This window comes from Pteropus vampyrus, unplaced genomic scaffold (genome assembly GCF_000151845.1).
Source record: "Pteropus vampyrus isolate Shadow unplaced genomic scaffold, Pvam_2.0 Scaffold903, whole genome shotgun sequence".
NCBI lineage: Eukaryota > Metazoa > Chordata > Mammalia > Chiroptera > Pteropodidae > Pteropus > Pteropus vampyrus.
In genome coordinates this window covers 6,786-29,917 of record NW_011889684.1, presented here as the reverse complement: position 1 = coordinate 29,917, position 23,132 = coordinate 6,786, and the positions used below count along the sequence as shown (strand labels likewise).

Here is a 23,132-nt window from a genome sequence, read left to right as displayed (position 1 = left end):
ACGCGGGGGGCTGCGCGGAGCCGAGCACCGAGCGGCGGCCGCGAAGCCTGGTTCACCTTGATGAGCGGAGAGACCTGCACCGGCGGCACCATCTTGCCCGTGACCTTCGCACCGGAAGAGCATCCGGGCGGACTCGGGGAGCGTGTGACGTCGCCGGGCGCGGGGTGGGCTGCGCGTGCGCGGTGGCCGCGGCACGCGGGCGGCTTCCCGGGTTGAGCCCCGCCGCCGCCTCTGACGCTTTCGGGCCGGGCTGGGTGCAAGTCGAGGCCCGCACAGCGTGGGTCCGAACACCTGAAACGTAGGTCGAGCAAACGGTGCACAGGGGACTGCGCCCTGTCCCGCCCGCGGCTGTCCGTCCCGGCCGGGAGCGGGCACGGAGCCCGCCCACCCACGACCGAGTAGCCCCGGCCGGGTCCAGACCTGTCCAGGCCCGCGGCCAGCCCCGGCCAGCCCCGAGGATGGCCCGGGAAGGGGCTCTGGGGGCCGGGGAGGAGGCTGGAGGCTTCGGGCAGGGAATCCAGGTCCGGGGACTTAGTGGGCCCGGGATGCAGGCCCCCTTCCCCGAGGCCTGGCCCAGCGGAGCGGGTGGCGGCGCCTTCTCCCCTCGATTCAGGCAGGTTGGGCCCGTCACGGTGGCCTCAGAGCCGCTTCCTGAACTGCACTGCCTTGGGCGCGCTCTCGGGCCACCCCAGCCCCAGGCCAGCCCCACTCCTGCCACGCAGAGGGCATCCCAGGAGTCTCGCGGACGGTGGGTGACAGGCCGTCCTCCTGGGAAGACCCCCACCCAGCAGAGCCTGCTTCTGGGTCTCCCTGAGCCCTGCCCTCAGTACCTGCAGTTCCCAGTTCCAAGGTCCTCCTCAACCTGGGCCTCGGGGGCCACTGACTCTCAGAACTCCTGCCCTCCTCTGTTGTCCCCAGCTCCTGTGAGGGCGAGAAGGGAGGGAGGGTGCACACCCGCGGAGGTCCCCCTCTCACCATGGGCCCCCCACCCCACTCAGGCTTCCTCAGAGTAGCCACCTCTCTCCCCCAGCTCTGTGGTCAGTACACCGCCAGGCCAGGCCAGGCGTGCAGAGGGCCTGCCCAGAGGTGGGCAATGGTGGCTAGACAGGCTCTCCACTGCGCACACTGTGCTGACGCGTGGTTCCCATGGCAACTGGGCAGGGGTGCGGGAGCACTGCCCACACCCTGGGCCCTGTGCTGCTTTAGACAGCTCTCCGAGGACTAAGGCTTGGGACTCCCTAGGCTGCCCGCTCCATTGGGGGAGCCCACTCTTCCTTCCTTTCGTCAGACCCACCTGTTTCCCAAGAGAACTGAACTGGCCCTAAGGAGAACAGAGCTGGGGCACGCAGAGGGCCCGGTAAATCTGCACGGGGTGTCTGAGAGGGGCTGCGCTGGGGGAAGGGCCCCCCAGTACCCTTATTGCTCTTGGAGGAGGATGGAAGCGCTCACAGACCCCACAAGGTGCGAGTAAACTCTCTGGGCCAACCAGGGGCGAGGCAGTGCGGAGGGCCGCTGCGCACGCGCACACACGTTCTCGCCTTTGAGCAGTTGGGCAGACATCAGGTGACAAATGTCTTTACTCTCCCTGGATTTTAAAATAAACCAGACTCCTCAGCAACTCTTGCTTCCAGAATCAAAAATAAGTGTCTCTCGGGCCAAAGGTGGGGCTGGAATGCCAGCGGGGGCACTACACACCAGTAGCTTTCACTGGGCGGGAGGTAGCGACCAGTGGAGTTCACTCACAGGTGTGTGCACACACACACCCCGGCCCAGGGAAGACCCCTGAAGCCAGAGACTCTCACTTTGGCCCAGGACCCGTCCTGGGGTCTGGGGGGGTGGGGTCCCACCTGGCTCAGGACACCCAGGCTGCCAGCTTACAGTGCACCTGTCAGGGCAGCTGTCGCTGCTGCATCCCAGTATCCCCAGGAGCTGGCTCCAAGGCTATCTTTAGTGCTGCACTCAGACCCTGGCTGGCCCCAGGAACCCTCCCCAGGGGCTCTGCTGGCCCTTCCGGCCTTCCCCTTGTCAGGGCCTTTTGAGCACAGGCCCCACATGTCATCCCCTCCGTGTGACACCACCGCTTCTGCAGCCCAGTCAGGGTCCGTCCCTCCAGGTGTCAGCCAGACCTGGCCCGTCTGAGAACGTTGGATTCCCTGTGTGACGAGCGGCCAGGCTCAGGCCTCCCACATCAGTCACGTGTCCCCGCCTCTGGGGACCTCTAGGCAGAGCCCCACGGGAGCCCTGGAATCTCCAGGTGGACCACACCTCCCAGGTTGCTCAAGGTGCCTGTTGTCCCAAACTCACGTGGTATCGGCAAACGGTGATGGGCCCTGTGATCACGTGTGGCAGCACTTCAGGGCGCCATGCGACTGAGGTGTGTGCCCCTGGGGGCACGACCCCTGCTAGGCAGCACTCACAAGTGCCCCCAGCCCCCCGCCCATGATCACAGCTGCACAGGCTCTCTGCGCCCCCTCCCTGCACACTGAGGGCTGCAGCCGCTGCCTCCCACCCAGGACCAGGGCATCTGGCCCCTGACAGTGTAGTGACTTCTGGCTAACAAGCTCCCGGGCCAGACGCTGCCTATGCGGCCATGGCATGTGGCAGGAAGAGCAGGTCGGTCGCCGGCCACAGCCCAGCCCGTCTGGCCCTCCATGCCCTCCTGTGTGCCGGACAAGGAGCTCCCGCCCGGCGAGCATGGAGTGAGAAGGATGGCCCCAGCACCAAGGCTGGGGGGCCTGGGACTTCTCTGCATCACGACAGGGAGGTGAGATCACAGAGCATACTTAGGGGACACCTGGGGACTGGCTACCAGGGCCACTTACAGCAACTTTGTGCAAGCCTGAAAAAGATGCCTTCTGGCTCCTGCTGGCCCCCAGGCCTTCATGCCACATGCAGGTGGCCCTAGAGATGTACAGAATCCAGGAGAACAAGGGCTCCTGAGTGGGGGCAGGCGGGAAATACCCAAGAAGCTACAGGCCCAGCTGGGCAGGGCAGGATGGGGCCATCTGAGTCACTGCTGACCATCAAAACTCACTGTGCAGTTGTCCAGTCCCCTGGGTGCCCTGAGCCTGTCCTTGTAGGGAGTGGCAGGCAGAGTCCGAGCTGTCCTGGGGGACCGGGCAGGAGCTTAAGACGGCAACCTGGACGGGGGCGGAGGGCACAGGCCATCCAGTCAGTCAGACCCAGCATGGTGAGTGTGCAGCGGGCAGCCAGCTGAGGTGGGGCGTGTGTGTGGACGTGTGCCTTCACGCGCGAGACTGATGAGTGTGTGCACGTGTCATAGGGGCTAGGGATGGGGGAGACCTAGGCTCCATAGCTGCCCCGGGGACAGGATGAGGCTGGAAGACAGAGGGTCCTGGCCTTCGCCCCACCAGGAAACCCAGGGGAAGGCCCCTGCCTGCTGGCCATCTGCACAGTCCATTTGCTCTTTGGACACACGGAGGCCCAGCTGGCTCCCGACTGGACTGCAGACCCAGCAGGGTGAAGTTCAAGATGGACCATGGGTGCTGTGTGGTAGGGCGTCCTTGGCTCCTTCACCTGCAGCTGCCCTAGCTGGCGACACAGATCCAAGTGCCACAGTCCACCCATCCTCTATATTGTCTCCCAAAACACCTGGGCGCCCCCAGGGAGACCCCCAGCCGGTCTGGGGGACCCTCAGCCTTGGCATTCTCGCCTCAGGCCAGCAGGAAGACCAAGAAGAAAGAAGGGGGGGCCCTCCGGGCCCAGAGGGCCTCATCCAATGTCTTTTCCAACTTCGAGCAGACCCAGATCCAGGAGTTTAAGGAGGTGAGAGATCTTCCACCCAGAAGCTCCTCCCGGGGGTCCCCTGGGAATCACATGCAGGTGACCCAGAGCCCCCGCAAGTGCCTCACTCCTGAGCCAGTGAGAGGGGCCGCCATCCTCATGCGGCTCAGCCAGGCCATGACCCTGGGCTTCTTGCAGGCCTTCACGCTGATGGACCAGAACCGCGACGGCTTCATCGACAAGGAGGACCTGAAGGACACCTACGCCTCCCTGGGTCAGTGCTGGGATGGGGGTGGGGGATGAGGCTCAGCACAGCCATCGCCCTCAGTCCCACCTGCCGCCCCACAGGCTGTGGGGGAGGGCGGTCCCGGGGAGAAGCCCCCCTCTGTGTTGGTCAGGGCCAGCAGAGTCCTCACCAGAGTGGGTGGCAGGGCCCAAGCACAGGAGAGGAGGCTGGCCCTGGGCCCAGGGACGGACGCCACCGCCGGGGAGGCCCAGGGACACAGTGTAAGCCCGAGGCAGGTCCTGTCCCCAGCCCACTGCAGCCTGGCTCCCGCCCTCCCCCAGCTCCCATCTGGGGACATGCTTGTCTCAGCCTGTGGCTGCTTTGTCCTTGAAGCTGGGGAGGACAGGCTGGTTTCTACCTGGGGGTGGGGGTTGGGCCCCCCTCACACCCAGGGAAACAGATCAAAGATCTTCCCTGTCCTCAGCCGTCCACCTCCCCATGGCTCAGGGTTTGGGGTCCTGTGACATACACAACCTGCGCCCCACTGCACCTGGGCCAGGCATTCCCCCATTTGCTCACCTCCCCCCCTCCAGTCCCCGTCTTTGTTCTGGGGTCACATGGAGAATGACGGAGTGGGCAGCTGCTGGTGGGGACGGTGGATGCATCAACAAGGATGCAGAGTGGGGAGCCCCTGCCCAGTGACCCTGTGTATACAACAGGCAAAATCAACGTCAAGGACGATGAGCTGGACGCCATGCTCAAGGAGGCCTCGGGGCCCATCAACTTCACCATGTTCCTGAACATGTTCGGGGAGAAGCTGAGCGGTGAGCCCGCAGCCGCTGCTAGCGCAGCGCTTCCCAGCACTTAGAAATCCAGACGTCTCACATGAAAGTCCAGATTTCCAGATCTCTCTTTTTTTTTCAGGCGAGGCAACCCTTGGTTGACCTCATAGATTGCAAGGTCCTTGTCAGCTTACAATACCTTATTTTTTTATTTTATTTTTGAACACCTACAGCACCTGGTCTTCCTAGGTGATCTCCCATCCAAGTACTAAGCAGGCCCAACCCTGCTCAGCTGCCGAGATCAGACGGGATCAGGCATGTTCAGGGGGGCAGGGCCATAGATTCCAGATCTCTCGAAAAGCCCTCAGGCTCACATCTGTGGCCCCCACATCTCACGCACCACCCCCCGGCATGAGAGCTTGGCACTGAGCCCCAGCCCCACCTCCTGTCTGCCTGCTGGTGGTGGCCTCTGTCCCCACTGCCTGAGCGTGCCCAGCTCTGGGGCCCACGAATGGCCCCCGCAGAAACTACAGGCCCCCAGGTGCTCACGGCCTCTGTGCATAGGTACGGACACCGAGGAGACCATCCTAAACGCCTTCAAGATGCTGGACCCCGATGGCAAAGGCAGTGTCAACAAGGACTAGTGAGTGTGGGCACAGGCACCTGCCCCCTCTGCAGGTCTGAGGGACACTAGCCCACTGCCCCCCAGCTTCCCCAAGACCCTGAGTCTCTCAGGGCAGCTAAGGGCAGAGCCCGGCCTGCTCACTCAGACCATCGCTGGGTCAGCAGGCGACCTGGGCCCAGGACTGGGAACGGGCATATGCCAGGCACTTGGCTCTGGTGCCCCTCAGTCTCCGCCCACCCGGGAGGGGACAGGAGAGGCTCCTGGTGCCCAAGACTAAGTGAGCCCACCCTCCGGGAGTCCCTACCCCATGGAGGAGCCTCAGTGTGAACTGGCCTGGGTCACGGGCCGCCAGGGGCCTCCGTCTAGCTGGCCTAGTATGGAGTCCTTCTGCCCAGCAGCCTAATTCAGCTCCTCCCTATTTGTCCTCAGCATCAAGCGGCTGCTGATGTCCCAGGCCGACAAGATGACCGCCGAAGAGGTTTGGCCCCTCGGTCCCCCCACTCCTCCCCCAGGGCCCTCTGCGAAACCCAAGCATGGCCCTCAGGACTCCAGGGCTCCGCGGGGGGTGCGCCCTGGCCCCCCCAGAGGCTGTGTGTAGTATCCGGGTGGCCCAGCCCCAGCCTGCCCCTCACTCTGCAGTGTCCCTTGCCCCTGGCGTCCTCAAGCGCAGAAACAAAACTGAAGCCAGTTGGAGTTCAGTGCCTGTAATTTGCCCTCGGGCTACAGCCCTTGGGGCTGCTTTTGCTCTTCCTGTGGTGCCTGGGCCTGACCCCCAGCAAACCGTGCTCGCAGGTCGACCAGATGCTCCAGTTTGCCACCATCGATGCTGCAGGCAACCTGGACTACAAGGCGCTGAGCTATGTGCTCACCCATGGGGAGGAGAAGGACTGAGGGCCGCCTCCCACGCCCACCTGGGCCGTGGCCACATCAATAAACTTGAACCCGCAATCTGCCTGCGAGTGTCTGCGGGGGAGGGGAAGGGGCTCCCCACACGGTCCTAGCACCCAGGCGGGGGGTGAGCTTGCCCAGTGACCATGGCTGGGAGAGGCTCTGGGGTGGAACCCCCAAGGAAGGCCCTGCACACATCTGTCCACTCCCGACCCAGACATGCTGAGGCCCTCAGGACTCCCTGCCCATCCAGCTCCCCATCAGCCCCTGCCCCTCACGCCTGGCCAGCCCCACCCCCATATACTGCCCCTGCACCAGCCACTCATGGTCTGGCCTGGACACCGGACCACCCTGCCTGGTCAGTGGCAGCTTATCCACACAGCAGCCACGGCCACCGGGAGTGCCCTGGGCCATCCTATTGGGTGTGCCGGGCCCCCTGAGGCCCTGTGGCATCTGTGGGACAACAACCGCAGGCACAGCAAGGTGGCCAGAGCCTGCCCCTCCTCACATCCCCGCTCCCTCAGCCTCCAGCCATCGGCAGGGCCCCTGTGCCGCCCCCACAGGAGTGGCTCGAGGAGGTGGCTGCCCCTGAGCTTCCTGCAGCATGGCTGAGGCTATGGGGGCCCGCGGGCCTCAGGGACGATCTGCCAGGAGAGGCGCACGGTCTGCCTCTGGGCACTGGTCCTGGATGGAGCGGCCGGCGCGGGCCTCGGCCTGCAGGCGCCGGTAGGGGGTGTGGAAGGACAGCACCAGGCAGCAGCTGAAGACGGTGCTCAGGCCAGCCATCAGCAGCATGGGCACTGGGGAGATGCGGCCAGCTCTACCCAAGGCTCGCCCTCGTGGGGCCCGGTGTGGCCGTGGAGCCAGCAGAGCCCCAGCTGACCCCCCAAGATGACGCAGGGGGACCTGGAACCGATCTTGTCTCAGACCCCACACGGCCCTGAGGGCGTGTCCGTAGCTCTGGTCACCTGCAGCTCCCAGAGGCTCCCCTCCCCTCCACCTGTCTCCACCTCCCGGGCCCCTTTCTCTTCCCGATTTCATTTCAATGTTGAGCTCGGGATCCTGCCTGTCGCTCTCTGACCCCAGCCCACCCTGCCCACCGAGGAGACTGACAAGGGCCCACGGAGGGGAGGCTCCCCAGGCGCCCTAACCCCCTCGCCTGAGCCTTGGGGGCTCAGGGGGCTGGGCACTCACCCTTCCAGTCCAGCGGGTCCTGGCCTTCCCGACAAGTGGAGAAGGACGGCTCCGCACGACGCACAGCCAGGGCGGTCAGCAGCACCATGATGAGAGCGCCCTGGGCCTGCCTGGACAGTGTAGGTTCTCAGCCCCGCCCGGCCACGGCTGGCCATCCAGGGCAGCTGTCAGTCCCAGGCCTCAGTCCCAGGACACTGCGGCTCTGGTCAGCACTGCCCGGGGCGCACATGGCCAGAGCCAGAGGGCGTGGGCCCTGGCCTGGGCAGGTGGGTCACCACTACAGCCTGGGGTGGGCGGGGGCGGGGCTGGACACTCACCCCATCACGAAGACCAGGCCCGCGGCCGCGGCCTCGCCCACCGGGAAGGTGCACTCGACTACCAGCTCCATGGCAATGGGCGCCACCGAGAAGCCGAAGAACCCGAGCAGCGAGCAGATGGCAGCCAGTGCAATGGTCTGTCCCCGCAGCTGGGACACCTGGGCAGTGAGTGTAGGGGACAGCTGTCAGGCAACCCACAGCCCCGCCCTAGTGCCACCAGGCCCGCTGAGCCCAGGTCCGCCCCAGAGACAGGGCCTGGAGGGCCTGATGTCTCCTCTGCTGGGCTTGGTGCCGAGGCACCCAGGCCCACCTGTGCAGCGAGGACTTGGCTCTAGGGGACTCACCAGAGCGAAGGCCACACAGACCACAGAGGCCAGACAGAAGCCGACCTTGACGGCTTCCGTGAAACGCTTCGTCCGGTCCACATACAGGCCAAGCACCAGCGCCCCCAGGACCCCAAACACGATGAACAGAGCCCCACAGAGGCCCGCAAATTCCTGCAGAAGAGGCCAGGGTGCGGGGTCATCGGGTGCTGTGCCCCAGGGACCTAGGAGGCGGTGTTGGAGGTACTCTGTCACCAGGGAGCGCACAGCGCAGTCACGAGCACTAAGCCTCAGACAGGACCACTCTGCACCGCTGGCTGTGTGTAGGGGTAGGGGTGGCCTACACCCCCTGGAGCTGCCTCTTGTGTCACCAGCTCCGAGAAATCAACAATTGCTAAAGGGAAGGGCCCCTAAGTGCCTCGTGCCCTTGAAGGACACGCCAGGCCCAAACCCCACCCCTGGGCTGATGCCACACAGCAGAGGGCAGAGCCAGGCCTCCTCTGCATTTCCAAATGTCAGAGGATAACCCTTCCCCGGACACGGCAGGGCGGGGCCGTCCTGGGTGCAGCTGGGAAAGACCGTGGAAAGCACCTCACGAAGCCCCGGTGTCCCTTGGGCATGCAGCCACCATGCTGCCTGCAGACCGCGTTTGGCCTGACACTCCTCACACACGGCATCACAACAGCACACATAGCAGGAGGCCCCCCTCCCCAGGTGTGGAAACCCAGGACTTGGGGTGCTTGTGGGCCACTCCACAGCCTGCGGGGTGACAGGATCCCGGGCCTTGTCCTTGCTCGGCCGGGACAGGGCCCTCACTCACGTCGGAGTAGCCGTTCACACAGAGGACCTGCTCCAGGAGCGCAGAGAAACTGGAAAAGATGCCGACACCACCCCCGAAGCACACGGCCAGGATGACGTAGGCCTTGTTCCTGGCGAGCTGTGGGAGAAGGCCTGCTCAGCCCAGCAGCTGTGGCAGGGTGCCAGAGTTCCGCCCAGCGCCTGGCCTAGCCCTCCCAGCCCAGGTCCCACAAAACCAACCAGCTTCAGCCCGTCCAGGAACGTCTCCGAGGTGGAGCAGGCGGCCCCAGCCGAGGGCGGGGTGGGGGGCACGCTCTCCCAGAGGCACATGCTGGCCAGCAGGCAGGCAAGGCCGGCAGGGATGATGTAGATGCCCATCTGGGGAGAGAGTGTGCATGCGTGTGTGTGCGTGCACATGCAGGCCCTCGCAGACACATGCACACGGACGGGCCCCTCATGCTTGCTCGGGCTTCAGCCGTCACGCTGCCCCCTTTGCTGGCCACCCCCACCCGCCATCCCCAGGGGACGTGGGTGAGCCTGGGTCATGCCAGGTCCGGCTGCTCTGCTTCGTCTGGAACCCCAGCTTTCAAAATATCACCCAAGGATGACTCCACAGTGACAGCCTTTGCCCGACCCTCAGCCATAGCTCCAGACTCACCCGCCCAACTGCCACTGGACGCCCTCTTCCCACCTCCGTGAATGACCCCGATGGGCACCCCTGGCACAGCTGCAAGCCCCCCGTGCCCTACTGCACCACAAGCCCTGCACCTGAGCCTGCCCCCTGCCTACCTGAGCAAGCCCTGGCTCCCTGCTGGACATGCCAGCCGCGCCCAGAACGAATCGCTCCCCCTCGTAGACACCCCCAGGCTTTTCCTCACGCCGACGCCAACCACCCAGCACCCGGGCGGACCCTTCCCTCCACCCTCCCCTTGCTCAGCTGACACAGGGGCCCTGGGCTGCAGCCCCCACCCCTCAACCTTGCTCCCACCTCAGGACCTTCCTCTGCTTGTCCCTCATCACCGTCCACAGCCCTCCCCAGATGCCCTCTTGCTCCGGCCAGCCTCCCATCTCTCTGGGGGCCTCGTCCCACCACGGAAACCGCCTGCCATCCTGGTCCCTAGAACCCAACGCTGAGGAGGTGCCTGGTACTTGCACACTCGGAGAAATCCTGTGTGCACCCATGTGGCCACACTCACACAGATAGGTGTGGACACACTCGTGCATGCTTGAGCATGCACATACCACATGTGTGCATAAACATGCTACATACATGCACGCACCCTGCACAAACACCAAACACACATGCGCAGGTGTGCCCCACGAATCTCCTCACCATCAAGGCGATGTCGTCCTCCTTCTTCACCAGGGCAGGCGACAGCACGTTGGCCGCCAGGACGCCCAGGGGGTTTGCTGGATAGATGGACAGACACGCATCAGCTCGGCCATGGCCAGGCCTGCTCCCCGGCCCACAGGTGGAACCCTCCACCCTCCGGGAGCTGGGATGCCAAGGTGGCTGACCAGAGGAGACCGTCGGCCCCCACCCCCCGCAGCTCACACATGGTGCCGATCATGTTGGCCGTGGCTCGCTGGTGCTCAGGAAACCACAGGGCAGCCAGCTTGGCTGGAGAGAAGATGATCAGGGGCTGGGCCAGGGCACAGAGGCTCTGCCCACCCATGAGGAAGGCAAATGGGTCCTGGATGCCGACGACCATGCAAGGCAGGGCACGGAGCACGCTCCCGGCAAAGTTCAGCCATGCACCCAGGACGATCTGTGGGACAAGGTCAGGAAGCTGCTGGCCAGCCTGGACGCCCGCCTAGCTCTGCCACCTCCCCTCCCACCGGCCTCGTGGCTCTGCCTGGGCACCGCCCCCGGTCTGCGGAGGAGGCGACGCTCGGGAACCCTGCCCTGCCCTGCCCCAGAGCAGGCCCGGTGTGGGGTCTAGCTCACCGCCCAGCGGAGCCCGACGGAGTCCAGAACCCAGATGGCCACCACGCCGGACGGGATGGACACCACGAAGTAGACCAGCGAGAGCCAGTTGATCTGCTCCGTGGAGAGGAGGAAGTGCTGGGCGATCGTGTCGGCCACGGGCGCGAAGCTGAGCCACAGCTGAGGGACACACCTGGCGTCAGCCCAGGACGAGGACTGCGGGCCCGGCCGCCACCTCCGTCCTGGGCTCAGCCGGCTGGTGTGAGAAAGAGAAACTGCCCAGCGGTCCCGCGGTGGCCAGGCCTTCGCCCGACACTCCTGACGGATGCTGCCGGGCCGGGGGCCAGATGCCCGCCTGGCCGTGGACCAGCCTCCTCCTCGCAAGCACGGTCCCGGGGGCCAATGGAGGCCAGCAGCCCGGCCAGGTTGAGCCTCAGAGATGAGGCCCGAGCTGTCGGCACGGGAGACCTCTGTGCCGCGTGCTGGGGGGCGGGTGGCATGAGGTGGCACTGGCAGGGAAGGGGGTCACTGAGCGAGCTGGTGGCCCCGGCTTCTAGCCGCATGGACGGGCCAGGCAGAGGGGCGCGTTTGCAGACACAGCGTCTGTGGTGGACGCCTAGGTGGACACGGGCAAGAGGACAATTGGCCGAGAGCCATGAGGGGACAGTGGGAGTGACATAGAAAAGAGGCGTGATAACTAAATATTAAATCGAGCTGTTTTCAGAGCCTGCTCCACACTGCCCGACACGGGGACCTGGCCGATCGACACACGGCCCGACCACGGGGATGATGGGAGGGCTCCTGCTGAGCATCCTAGCACCTTGTTCCCTGTGGCCACACCTGGCGAGGAAACCGGTTTAAGCTGAATTCCTGTGACACTCGGTCCCTCTCTGTCTCCGGAAGGTGACCGCGACTCCTTCTCTAACGAACTCCCCCCGTCTCTAACTCTGGCGCACAGTCAAGGACCCTCACTGACTCTCGGCACAGGACCTGAGTCCCCACTTGGGGGGTTCACCCTGTCCTGCATCAGAGGGGTGCTTTGAGGGGCAGAAGAGGGCCCAAAGGCACCGCAAGCCTGTCCACAGACTCAGTGATTGAGTCCCTGGTGGAAACACCTGGACCATGTGCCAGCCCTGCCCCAGGCCAGCCTGACCCCTGCAGGAGACCCCGGTGTATGGGACACAAGACCCCCGAAGCAGGAGCCGTCTCCCAGCTGCAGGCACCATCGCGTGCTGGAACTCAGCTCCCAGACCTCCTCCAGCAAACAGTGTGAGTGGTGGGTCAGTGGGAAGGCTTCCTGGAGGAAGCGAGAAACAACTGGGCCTCGAAGGGCAGGCAGGTGCAGAGGAGGGCCCACCAAGGCTTACTCTGGAGGGAGCCAGGAGGTGGGCCCGGCAGGACCAAACCCAGGGTGTCAGCGGTCAGGATCGCTCCCAGCGTGAAGCGCCCAAGACTGCAGGCCCCTGCTCCAGGCCACGGCCTCCAGTGGAGGTCAGAGACCCAGGCTTCCTGCCTCAGAGTTCCGACCGCAAGCCCTCAGAGGACAGTGAGTTCACCCACAGCCACTGGCTCTTCCCTACTCAGAGGGCAGAGCAGGGCAAGTCTCCCAGACTCAGAATGAGCCCCACGCAGCCCCGCTGCTCCACCAGTGGGTCCGGCAGACAGGCAGCCTGGTGCCTGTTTTCCACACCTGAGTGGAGCCCACCCCTCGCCAGCCTCTCCCTGTCCTTGTTCCTCCCCAGGGCCTGTGGCCAGCAGAGCAGACGCAGGTCTAAACCACGCAAGGCAACGTGGGGGCGACAACTCGCGCCCACTGCATAAGAACCCTCTTTGACCTGCCCCAGCCTCACCACATGATGCTCTTGCCAGACCACGGGGCTCTGTCTGGGCCACTCAGGGGCCATCCCAGACCTCACCCCAGACCTGCTCCTCACAGAACCTGGAAGCTCTTGCCACCAGCCGCAGACGGAGTCAGCGAGGGGCTAAGTGGGCTTGGCCAGGGTAAGCGTGACGGTCAGTGCTCACTGTGGTGACCAGGGCAGGGATGGTGGCAATTCTCGCTGGGACTGTTTGCTCCGTGATGACTCGTGTGTAAAGGGGCGTGTGCAGGACAGTGCCTCAGTGTCCAGGGAACTTCTCCAGGCCACTTGGCATGCCCATCCATTCTCGGACTCATCGAGGCGGCTCCAGGGGCTGAGGGAGACCCTGCTCTGCACCCTCAGACCACTGCACCCAAAGCCAGGACTGGGATGTCTGGACACCAGGACCTGGGGGCCGAGCCGCAGCCACGAGTCCCACATAGAATGGGGCTTCTGGAGTCAGGGCTGCCTGCTGCCAAGCAGGGCCGGGCGTCCACACTCGGCCTGTGGGGGGGCAGGGGCGGGGAGGAAAAGGCATGCACGGAATGATGTCCCAGAGGACGTCCCCAGGGCCTGCACTTCCTGACCAGCTGGCCCAACCTGTGGGGCCTGTTGCAGCTTTGCATCACGTGATTACAGAGATTGCAGCGCCGGAGGCTGCCCTGCCGGGCCTGAGCTCTTGAGTCAGCACACAGGCTCTGCAGGCAGAGGAGAAGCACCAGGGAAGAGGCACGTGGTGGCCCGGTGAAGCCCTGTGGGACAGCACTGCAGCCTGACCCCGGAGCAGGTGGCCAGGTGAGGGCCAGGTGTGGGAAGAGTGGCTGTAAGCCCCTGAGGAAGTTCAAAACAGGCCCCCCAAGAACGTGCTGCTCTGGCGTGTGTTATTTTGAGCTGAAGGCAACGGAGACCCTGCAGGCTCACAAGAAACTCCTACTTCCCTCTTAGAGAATTTAAATTGAGGCCTTGCCCCCGTAACACGAGTCATCACCGGAAATAACCTCCCGACAAGGTGGGGTGGGCTTCCAGCTACTGGGAAGTCGCTATTCCAGCAGGTTCCCTTAGAGGCCCAGGTGCCCTGCCCCGCCCTAGGCGCAGGGCGCCATCCACATCTCCGTCCCTCGGTCTGACTCTCCTGGGTGTGGGCTGGGTGTGTATATATGTAATTAAATTCGGCTATTTTATCTTGCTAATCTCTCATGTCGACTTGACCATCAGACCAGTGGGAAGAACCAAGAAGGGTCAGAGAAACTCTCCCCTAGACCTCTCAAGTACGTATTGGTGCTTGGCCGAGGGAAGTAGGGGTGGCCCACCTGAGGCTGCGGAGTGGAGCAGGGTCCACTCGCCGAGCCTACCTGCATGTGACAGGCTGGGAAAAGGGCAGAGCAGCGGGCAGCTCCCGGGCAAGTCTGGGGGAGAAGCAGGTTTGGGGGACTGGGCCCACATAACTGGCAGACCAGGCTCTCACTGGCTGACCCCTAATTTCCGGGCTGTGATGATGAACGTGGCTGAGTCCCTGCCAGCAGTGGGGACAGCTCTAGGGCAGGCAGCGGGGGCATTGCGGACCCCAGCTGGGGAGCAAGGAGGGGCGGGGCCGGGCAGGGCAGGGCGGCCCCCTGGAGGGACCGCAGAATAGAATGAGAAACCCAGGCAGGCAAAGGGCGCAGCCCTGCTCGGCCTGCGGGCTGGGGCTGGGGCTGGAGAGGGAGGACGCGGGCACCAGGTTCCTCAGAGGGAGGGGGAGCACTGGAGGGCGCTTTCTCAACTGTCCTACCCCGTCCTGTCTCAGGGGAGGGAGCCTTCCAGACCAGCACAGGCCACAGGACCTGGCTCTGCGCGGCGAGGGAACACTAGCCCCGTTTCTCCGCGTGCAGCCTCAGCCAGGAGGAAGGACTCCCAGATCCGAGTCTCCGCACGTGCTGAGGTCGTCGACTCCCGCCTCTCCCCCGCCTTGCGGTCCTACTGTCCCTTCCTGTCCAGCAGACTCGAGCCCCGGAGCAGGCACGCGCCCTGGGCGCACCTGGGCACCGCAGGGGGCGGGTCCGGGACTCGGAGCTGGGTTCTGGCCCGGCCCCGGCACTCCGCTCCACCCGCGGAGCCCCGAACTCTAGGTGCCCGGCCCTTACCGTGGCGTTGGAGCAGCTGAGCAGGCTCAGCACCAGCAGGAAGACCCAGCGGCGCGCGTAGGCGCGGTGGCCCCGCAGCGCGCCCGGGACCGGGGCGCCCGGGCTGTCCCCCGCCGTGCCCTCCATCGACCTGCTGCTCCCTGGCCGCCGGCTTAGGGAGCGGCGCGCGGGCGGGGTCCGCCCTCGGAAGTGCTAAGCTGCCTCAGCACGAGGGTCAGAGGTGGAGAGGAGCGAAAACAAGGCCTAGCATCCTGTCCACTTATGTCCACCCCAAGGACGTCACACACGACCTCAGGAGGCAGCAGGGAGGGGAAGTGTCCAGGTGGATTGCTGGGTGGGGAGGAAGCTGGAGAGGAGGCCACCGGCCCGCAGAGTCTAATGACTGTTCTAGATTCGACGGGCAGAGGCGGCGCAGGCACAGGAGGAAGAGGGAGGCCGGGCCAGGCTGTGCCTTGGCCCCGGGAAAGGGCAGTGCCGGGGCGCGCGGGGCGGGGCGCGCGGGGCGGGGCGCGGGGTCAGTCCCCGCCCCGAGGGACGGGTTGTTACGGCACCACCAGGTAGGAAAGGGACCCGTTGTGAAGTTAGACCCCACCCCATCGGCGGGAAGGGAAGTGTCTGCCACAAAAACCGGGCTAGCGCAGCCTCGTGTGAGCCAAGCCGCGTCACGGCCTCTGTGCGGCCCCTGCGGTGGACACGCCCACGCGGGTGGCTGCAGGAGAGGGCGCTGCGAAGTCACTGCCCAGCAGAGGGTCCAAATTGCCTGAAAGGACTGTGGAAGAGTCACCTTCGCTACCTCCGAGCCCCAATTCCTGACGTCCTCACAAGTCACGGGAACAGACAGGCCGCCAGCCTGGAAGAGGAGGCTGGGGTCAGTTTTCTAAGAGCCTCGAATCCAGAACAGTCATTAGACTCTGCCCGGCAGGAAGCAGGAACCAGCGCGTGTGGCAGAGTCTAATGACTGTTCTAGATTCGAGGGGCAGAGGCGCGCAGGCACAGGAGGAAGAGGGCGGGCCAGGCTGTGCCTTGGCCCCTGGAAAGGGCAGTGCCCAGCGCTGAGCCTGGGGCCAGGCAGTGGGCAGGCGGCCTCCCCACCCCGGGTGCTGTTTCCAGTTGAGGAAGCAGCTGAGGCAGAGGAAGAGACACAGGTTTCTGCCGGTTTGAGGAGGCGAGACCTGTGGGCTGGGAGGCAGAGAGGAGGGGTGTCAGCTTGTCTCTCTTCCCCAGGCACCTCTGCGGGCCGGTGGCCTCCTCTCCAGCTTCCTCCCCACCCAGCAATCCACCTGGACACTTCCCCTCCCTGCTGCCTCCTGAGGTCGTGTGTGACGTCCTTGGGGTGGACATAAGTGGACAGGATGCTAGGCCTTGTTTTCGCTCCTCTCCACCTCTGACCCTCGTGCTGAGGCAGCTTAGCAAGGTTACAGGATGTGAGGCAACACGCGACAATCGATGGCATGTCTGTCCACCAACAACAGGCACGCAGAAACACAGATGTGCGACCCTGCACATGCGATACCGTCGTGTGGCGCTAAGTACACGCACACCAGTGAGCACAGGTGAAGCTTGCGAGAAGCAGAAACAGGCCCATGGGCTGCGTCAGCGTTGGTGTCGTGGCTGTGAGTCCTCCACATGTGCTTGGCAGGATGTTATCACGGGGCGAATGGGCAAGCCGCACAAGGAATCTATTATTTCTCACAATTGCATTTGAATCTATATCTCAAAATCAGAAGTTTAGTTTTTAAAGCTCACATGATCTGAAAAGCCCATTCACCTGGCAACAATGACCTTTTCCACGCTCACATGCAGGTGTTGAATCCAGGTGTGATACCATCCAGGGAAGTATCACACCAAGCCCGGAACCCACCAGAACCCGCCGGAACCCTGCCAGCCCAGCACGTCTGAAGACGTCTTTGAGAGCTCTCCTAATGAAAGATACCCGCAGCTTGCTTTTCAAAATTACCTCTAGAGACTTGTTTAGGGTCCCATTCGACACACAAAATTATGACGAAATCTGTCTTTCAATTTCTTCATCTCCCCTTTACTTAACCAAACATGTACTCCTACAGGCATCCCAAGCCAACATTAATTAGGGCTTTTCCAGGCTAATGCGTCTTCCCTAAACAGTATCCTGCTCCGAGGGAAGCGCCTGGACCTAAGGCAACACTTGCTTCGCCGTGGATGACGTGAGGGAGGAAGCCTCACCTCATATGGGGAGGTGGTCTCGGCCCCGTACAGTCCCCTGGTTTTTCCTAAGTTTTGATCTGCTCCTCTCAAGCGGATATCAGGAGCTGGGTCTGTCCACACCCGAGTGCCCACACCCGAAGCTGGCACATGTGGTGGCTGAGCACAGAAGCACGTGCGGCGGGTGACCGTTCCGCCTGTGCTCCTCCAGGCACTCCCTCTGCCCTGTCTGCACATTTTCCACTGGGTGCCCCCCCATGTCCTGGCCCAGAGCCTTCGGACCTGGTTCCAGAGGTACACTTGCCCCCGTGTCCACGCGCGTGACTGGCGCTGCTGCCACTGCTGCCCTCCAGGCCGCCGAAGGCCCACGCGCCCTGCACAGCCTGGGCAAGGTGCTGAGTCGGCCATCCGAGTCCGGGCTCCCACGCTCCTCAGAAACGGTGCTGTGACTCTGTCCTCACCTGAACAGGGGCAATCAGGGAACCTTCCACTGACAGCTGCTGACCACCCGCACTGGGACGTGAGCCCACGTCCATGGCGAGCGATGCTGCTCAAGGAGGCCTCACTCGACTGGCCCCTAGCAGAGAGAAGCCCTTGGGGCCGCCGCTCCTCTGCCCCCCTCTGTCATCATCTGGGGAAGGCCAGCGCCAGGGTCACACATACCCAGAGCTGTGGCCACACATGGCTGGGCCCCAGATTGCTGAGAACTCCAAAGTCCCATCCCATCCCTACTGCTCAGACCTAGTCAGCCTGTTAAAGACGTAGGAAGAGCCGATTGTTCCACGTGTGTGTGTGGGGGGGAGGTGGGCATGGTGCGATGTCGTGTCCAGTCTGTGACAGTGAGGGAGACAGGGAGAGGGTGGCGGAGACCCAGCATTGTGCATGTCCTGCTGTTCTCCTGTTTTGTGTCTGCGTCTGGTACGAGATGGGCACCTCGTGTGTCCAGGGTGTGTCGTGTATGGCCATCTGGCTTTTTGTAGGTGTGGTGTGAGATGGGTCTCTGGCTTCTGTGTATATATATTGGTGAAATGGTCATCTAATTTTTCCCTCTGAATGTGAAAGAATGGGCATCTAATTCTCTGGCGTGTCGCGTGTGGTGTCCACTCTGGCGTGTCGTGTATGAAGGGCGTCCACTTCGTGTGTTTCTGTTGTGAAATGTGTGTGTGTCAAGTCAGAAACTGGGAAGGGTCTGGGAAGGGTCTCGATTTTGCTCTCCTTGCAAACTAGCAGGGGTGCCTACCGCCACCTCCTGCACAGCACACGCAGGGCACACGGGCCCCGGGCCAGAGGCAAAGAGCATGTCACTCGCAGGCACAGTGGCGCCTTGAACTGTTCCCTCCAGCTCCAGTCTCCACGGGCATGCAGATGCCATCTGCACAGGCAGAAGAACGACCCTGAAATCAGGACTCCTGGGGACCACTTCGTCTTGCCCTACAGGGAGAAACCTTCCCTCTACACTGGGGTTCTTTTCTGGGGAGAGGGCCGGTCCCCCCTTCTCCTGTCTGCCCCGCGATTTCTCACACAAACGCTCTGAACGTGGCTGCCGACGACCTCACTCTGAGGACCTGGACTTGCGGCAACAGAAACACAAGGTATTTGCGGAGAACTGCTTCCCGATAGAGTCTATTCTTTAAAAGTATTTTGAGATGGGTGTCTAATGATTTGTGGTCGACTTGGCACGGTGAATCTTTTAGCATGGAGTTCTGAGGTAGAAAGTAAGTATCGTGTGTGACATGTGTTTCTACTTGTGTAAAGTGCGAGGGTATCTAACTTTTTTCCTCCATATAGTTGAAATTACTACCTCATTTTTCTATTGTGTGGCATGAAATTTTGTGTATGGTATGAGATAGGTACCAAATTTTTCTGTCATATATTGGAAATGGGTGTCTTTTGTGAGTGTGTACAGTGAGGAGTATCCATTTATGTGTGTGTGCTGTAAGTTGAATATCTAATATTTTGTATATTGCATGAAATAGATATCTCATTGTTTTCATATGTATGGTGGGAGAGGGTATCTAATTTTTCACTTGTGCTTTTGAGATAAATACGTTTTCTGTACGGTGTGAAATATTTATGTATACCTGTGTGTGTATTTATGTTAGTTATCTAATTTTATATTTTACCTATAGGGATAAACGTGTAGTACTTTCATTTTTTATCAGTTCTAAATGTTTTGTAGTTTCTTTGTAATTGCCTTTTTAAAATAACAGCTTTGTTGAGATACAATATTCATATCATACGATTCACCCACTTAATGTGTACAATTCAATAGATTTGAATATATTTACAAACATGTGCAAACTTCTCTACGATCAATTCTGAAATATTGCAGCACCCCCCCAAAAAAAACCTTGTATCCATTGCCCAATCCCAGGTCAAAAAGATTTATGCTTCTGTTTTCTTGAGAATTTAATAGCTGGAGCTTTTATATTTAGGCCTTTGATCCATTTGAGTTAATTTTTGTATATATCGTATGGTAAGAGTCCAATCTCATTCTTCTAAATGTGAACATTCAGTTTTCCCAGCACTATTTGTTGAAAAGGCTTCTTTCTCCATTGAATTGTCTTAGCACCTTTCTTGAAAATCAGTTGATCATAAATATGAGAGTTTATTTCTGGACTTTCAACTCTAATTCATTGATCTATATGTCTGTCCGTATGCCAGTACCACACTATCTTGATTATTGTAGCTTTGTAGTAATTTCTAAAATCGGGAAATGGGAGTCCTCCAACTTTGTTCTTCTTTATCAAGATTGTCTTGGCTATTCTGGGTGCCTTGAATGTCCATATGAATTTTAAGATCAGCATGGCAATTTCTGCAGAGAAACCAACTGGGTTTCAATACGGATTCTGTTTAATTTATTGATCAAATTTGGGAATATTATTAACATCAACAATATTGTCTGCGATCCGTGAATATGGATGTCTTTCCATTTATTTCGGTCTTCTTTAATGTAGTTTTTAGAATCAAAGTATCGCACTCTTTGGTTACAGATATTTGCAAGGTGGCTGGCTCCCTCTGTGTCCCTTCCGTTCCCATCCACCCTACTGTAACTGACTCCGGATTCTCACTGCCTCCCCATGCTTATTCCCCACATGAAACCACATTTAGATTCCCCTATGTTGTTGTTCCACCCACACACAGTGTGGGCCCCACCAGGGCAGGATGTCAGGGTCACTGCTTACAGCTCCAGGGCTGCGCTTGCCCAAAGGTGGACACTCGGACGAGTTGTGGGGTCAGCCTTGCTGCCCATTGTCCGCGAGCCCCGAGGCAGGCCCCTGACTAGTGCACGGCGGGCACTTGGTGCTAGCTCCCAGCAAGGACATCATGTAAGCACGCCGCCTGTGGCAGAGGAAACCCTCGTCCAGGAGCACAGCTCAGCGTGAGCTGCGTGCAGGGTCCGGGGTCCACAGGCCTCCAGGCGGCTGGCGCAGCGCCCGGCCCCGGGCCCCGCCCCGCCCCTCCTGGCCCCGCCCCTCCCGGCTTTGCCTCCCCAAGGCCCCGCCTCCAGAAGGCCCATTCTCTGGCCTGGCCTCCTCGACTCCTTGTAGGTCACACGCACCCAACCGGGTCCTTCAGCAGAGCCCGGACTCGACGCTCCTTCTGTCCATGTCCCTTTCTGTCTCCACCCACACTCTCTGACCACATCCCGTCCCAGGCCCCGCCCCTAGAGCCCTCCTCTCTCCAGACGCCCGGGCAGGGGTCCTGGCCGAATGCGCCTGCGCCCTCCGACTACGCCCCGCCCCCAATCACGAGGCCCCGCCCCCGCCCGGCTGCGGGGTGGGAGCCGGGCCGCGCAACGCGCATGCTCCAAGTGCGGCGCCCCCGACTCGGCGCTCGGCTCCGCTCGGGCATTTCCGCCTCTTTGTTTTAAACTCCGGACGGGTTTTTTCTCCTGCTCTTGAGGGGGACCCGGAGGGAGCGGCGCCCCCTCCCCCTTCCGGCGCTGCCCCCGCGTGCGCCCCGCTCGTCCGCAGCCGAGACGGCAGGTCAGTGAGTCCGCCCCCCGCCCGTCCTGGCCCGCGGCGCCCGCTCCTCAGGCCGCGGCCTCGGCGCGTCTCCGGGCCCGGGAGGCTCCGAAGCCCGGCCCGTGCCCCTGCGCCCCTCGTCCCCCAGGGCCGCGGAGCCCCGCCACCGCTCAGTGGGCCCTAGGGAGGCCAGGACCCTGGACGGACCACAGGGGAGGACCGGACCTCCGAACTGGTCACCGGGGAGGGCCGGACCCAGCAATGGGTCACCGAGGAGGGACCAGGGAGTACCGGATCCCAGGACGAGCCACCGGGCAGGGCCCGACCCCGGCACTCGCCAGCAGGCAGAGACCAGAAAGCGCTGGACCCTGAGACAGGGCACTGAGGAGCGTCCAACGCTAGGAAGGGTCATCGAGTAGGGTCCAAAACTAGTACAGGTTACCAAGGAGGGTTGAGACCCCAAGACTGGTCAGACCCTGAGTCCTGTCACTGGGGCGGGTCAGACCTCAGGACGGGCCAGGACCCTGGGATGGCTCAACTGGGAAGGCTGGACCCTGGGACTGTGCCATGAGACAGGGCACGCTCCATGGCCCAGGCTTCAGGGATGACCAGGACCCCCGTGTAAGTCCCTTCAGAGGGTGGCAGTGTTGGGGCAGGACTGTGAGGGAGGGTAGGCTCTCGGAAGGCCGGGATCCTGGTAAGAGCTGGAACTTGGAGACAGGTCTTCAGGGACACCAGGACTCCTGAAAAAGGGGCAGAGAAGTGCCCAGGCCACAAGAGTGGACTGTGAGGAGTGCTGGGACCCAAGCTAGGCCCCCAAAGTTGGGTATCTGGGGCAGGATCCAGAGGGTCCCAGAATCTCCCCAGCCCACTTCACTGGACCCCTCCCCCACCACTATGAAGGCTTTGGGACACCAGGGATCCTGGTCACCTGGCCCACAGGTGCATCCCCCCTTCCAAGAGGCCCCTGGTTACCCTAACGTGAGCACCAGGGCCAGCCTCACAGACCTTCCTGCCTGCAGCAGATGCCACGAGGCTGGGACCTGGAGGCAGACGTGAAGCAGGGTTGGGGATTCAAGGGGACTCCTCGTCCACACTGGCTCCTAGGCCAGCACTGTGTCTACTCCCAGTCCCGGAAAGCTGTCCCCTACTCTGTTCTCCATTTGGTCCCGTGGTCAGTGTCTGGCACCTTCAACTGTTTCTCCCCATCTGGTGGTGTCACCAAACAAGCCCCATTCTCAAAGTTGTGTAGGTGTACCCTCCATCCTAAGTCTGGAGGTGTTTTCAGTGTCGGAGAGGTTCTAGGTGGGGTGGGGTTCAGGCCGGAAGTGTGGGCCTGGTGCAGGAAAGTTGGAACAGGTGAGGGTGCATGTCAGGTGAGTGACTCAGGCCCCTTCTCCACTCCAGGACAGGAAAACGCTAAAGGACCTTGGGATGAGGCCTTTGCTTCTCTGAAACCTTTACCTCAGACTTGCATCTAGAACTTGCCTGCGTTTTTCTGTAATTCCGAATTGGTTATGAAAATGTGAGGTGTGTCGTGTGCTGCTCCGTGGCTGGGCTGGGTTCCAGGGGTGCCCAGTGAGGTGCTGCTGGAGGAGTACGAGAGGGTGCAGGGCCCCCAGAACGGGCTGCCTGGCTCGAGGTCAGCAAGGCGCGAACGCGCGTGCAGAAACGAGCAAATGAAAGGCAGGAACACTTTTAGAATTGGTGTCAGGCTTGCAAACTTCTCCAGAAGTTGGGCAGTAGGCTGAGGTATAAATCTAAAACTCTGAGCTGTGTGGACTCCCAAGAGAGATACTTGAACTAGTCAGTTCAGTGTTTCATTTCGTGCGGCAACCTCTCTTGGTTACTTAGGAGAAAGCACCGTAGGATTTCAGTTTAATGTATCGTAGGACCAAATCTTAACCAAATGGAGTCCCCAAGTAGTCGTCCCTTTATGTGCCAAATGTAACCACACTTCTCACTCAGTGCTGCTTCTGACTCTTTTTAAACATGCACTTTACTTTTTTTAAAATGTAATTTGCTTTGTGAAGTTTTGGGAAGGACTTGTAAAACTGGCCATTCAGTTTGGTTAAACTCCTTAGAGTCTAATTTTTGGATTTTTAAAGGCGTGAGTGTGCTGGATAGTTGTATTATATATTGCTGTCCAACAAATCAGCCCAAAATTTAGTGCCTTAAGC

The 23,132-nt window shown here is 61.5% G+C and overlaps 2 protein-coding genes, 3 long non-coding RNA genes and 1 pseudogene across 6 annotated transcripts; 3 read left to right on the top strand and 3 right to left on the bottom strand.

The window, feature by feature from the left end:
- Nucleotides 1–188: 188 nt before the first annotated feature.
- Nucleotides 189–6,325, top strand: MYL5 (myosin light chain 5). Of its 2 annotated transcripts, XM_011386076.2 has the most exons (8): nt 189–298; nt 2,514–2,764; nt 3,679–3,786; nt 3,943–4,018; nt 4,690–4,794; nt 5,317–5,395; nt 5,807–5,855; nt 6,170–6,306. In XM_011386076.2, exons 2-8 carry the CDS (start codon nt 2,591–2,593, stop codon nt 6,266–6,268), a joined length of 690 nt encoding a protein of 229 aa, XP_011384378.1. In that variant the 5' UTR covers nt 189–298; nt 2,514–2,590; the 3' UTR covers nt 6,269–6,306. The 2 variants fall into 2 exon arrangements, with proteins under 2 accessions (XP_011384378.1, XP_011384379.2); XM_011386077.2 differs by lacking the exon at nt 189–298 and having other exon boundaries at nt 2,642–3,190; nt 6,170–6,325.
- LOC111734254 lies at nt 4,977–5,095 on the bottom strand (annotated as a pseudogene).
- Nucleotides 6,066–14,957, bottom strand: SLC49A3 (solute carrier family 49 member 3). The gene is made up of 10 exons (XM_011386078.2): nt 14,807–14,957; nt 10,846–11,004; nt 10,453–10,666; nt 10,231–10,307; nt 9,138–9,275; nt 8,920–9,036; nt 8,121–8,273; nt 7,777–7,934; nt 7,460–7,569; nt 6,066–7,065 (listed from the first exon to the last, which is right to left on the bottom strand). The coding sequence occupies exons 1-10, from the start codon at nt 14,930–14,932 to the stop codon at nt 6,899–6,901; spliced, it is 1,419 nt and encodes a 472-aa protein (XP_011384380.1). The 5' UTR covers nt 14,933–14,957; the 3' UTR covers nt 6,066–6,898.
- On the top strand, nt 13,138–14,800 carry LOC111734249. Its single transcript, XR_002778387.1, has 3 exons — nt 13,138–13,478; nt 13,899–13,951; nt 14,470–14,800. It is a non-coding gene; the product is annotated as an uncharacterized LOC111734249 (long non-coding RNA).
- A 1,075-nt stretch (nt 14,958–16,032) lies between the features above and the next one.
- On the top strand, nt 16,033–19,900 carry LOC111734251. The gene is made up of 2 exons (XR_002778389.1): nt 16,033–16,419; nt 16,610–19,900. It is a non-coding gene; the product is annotated as an uncharacterized LOC111734251 (long non-coding RNA).
- Nucleotides 19,244–20,613, bottom strand: LOC111734250. Its single transcript, XR_002778388.1, has 2 exons — nt 20,547–20,613; nt 19,244–19,799 (listed from the first exon to the last, which is right to left on the bottom strand). It is a non-coding gene; the product is annotated as an uncharacterized LOC111734250 (long non-coding RNA).
- Between the last annotated feature and the right edge of the window lie 2,519 nt (nt 20,614–23,132).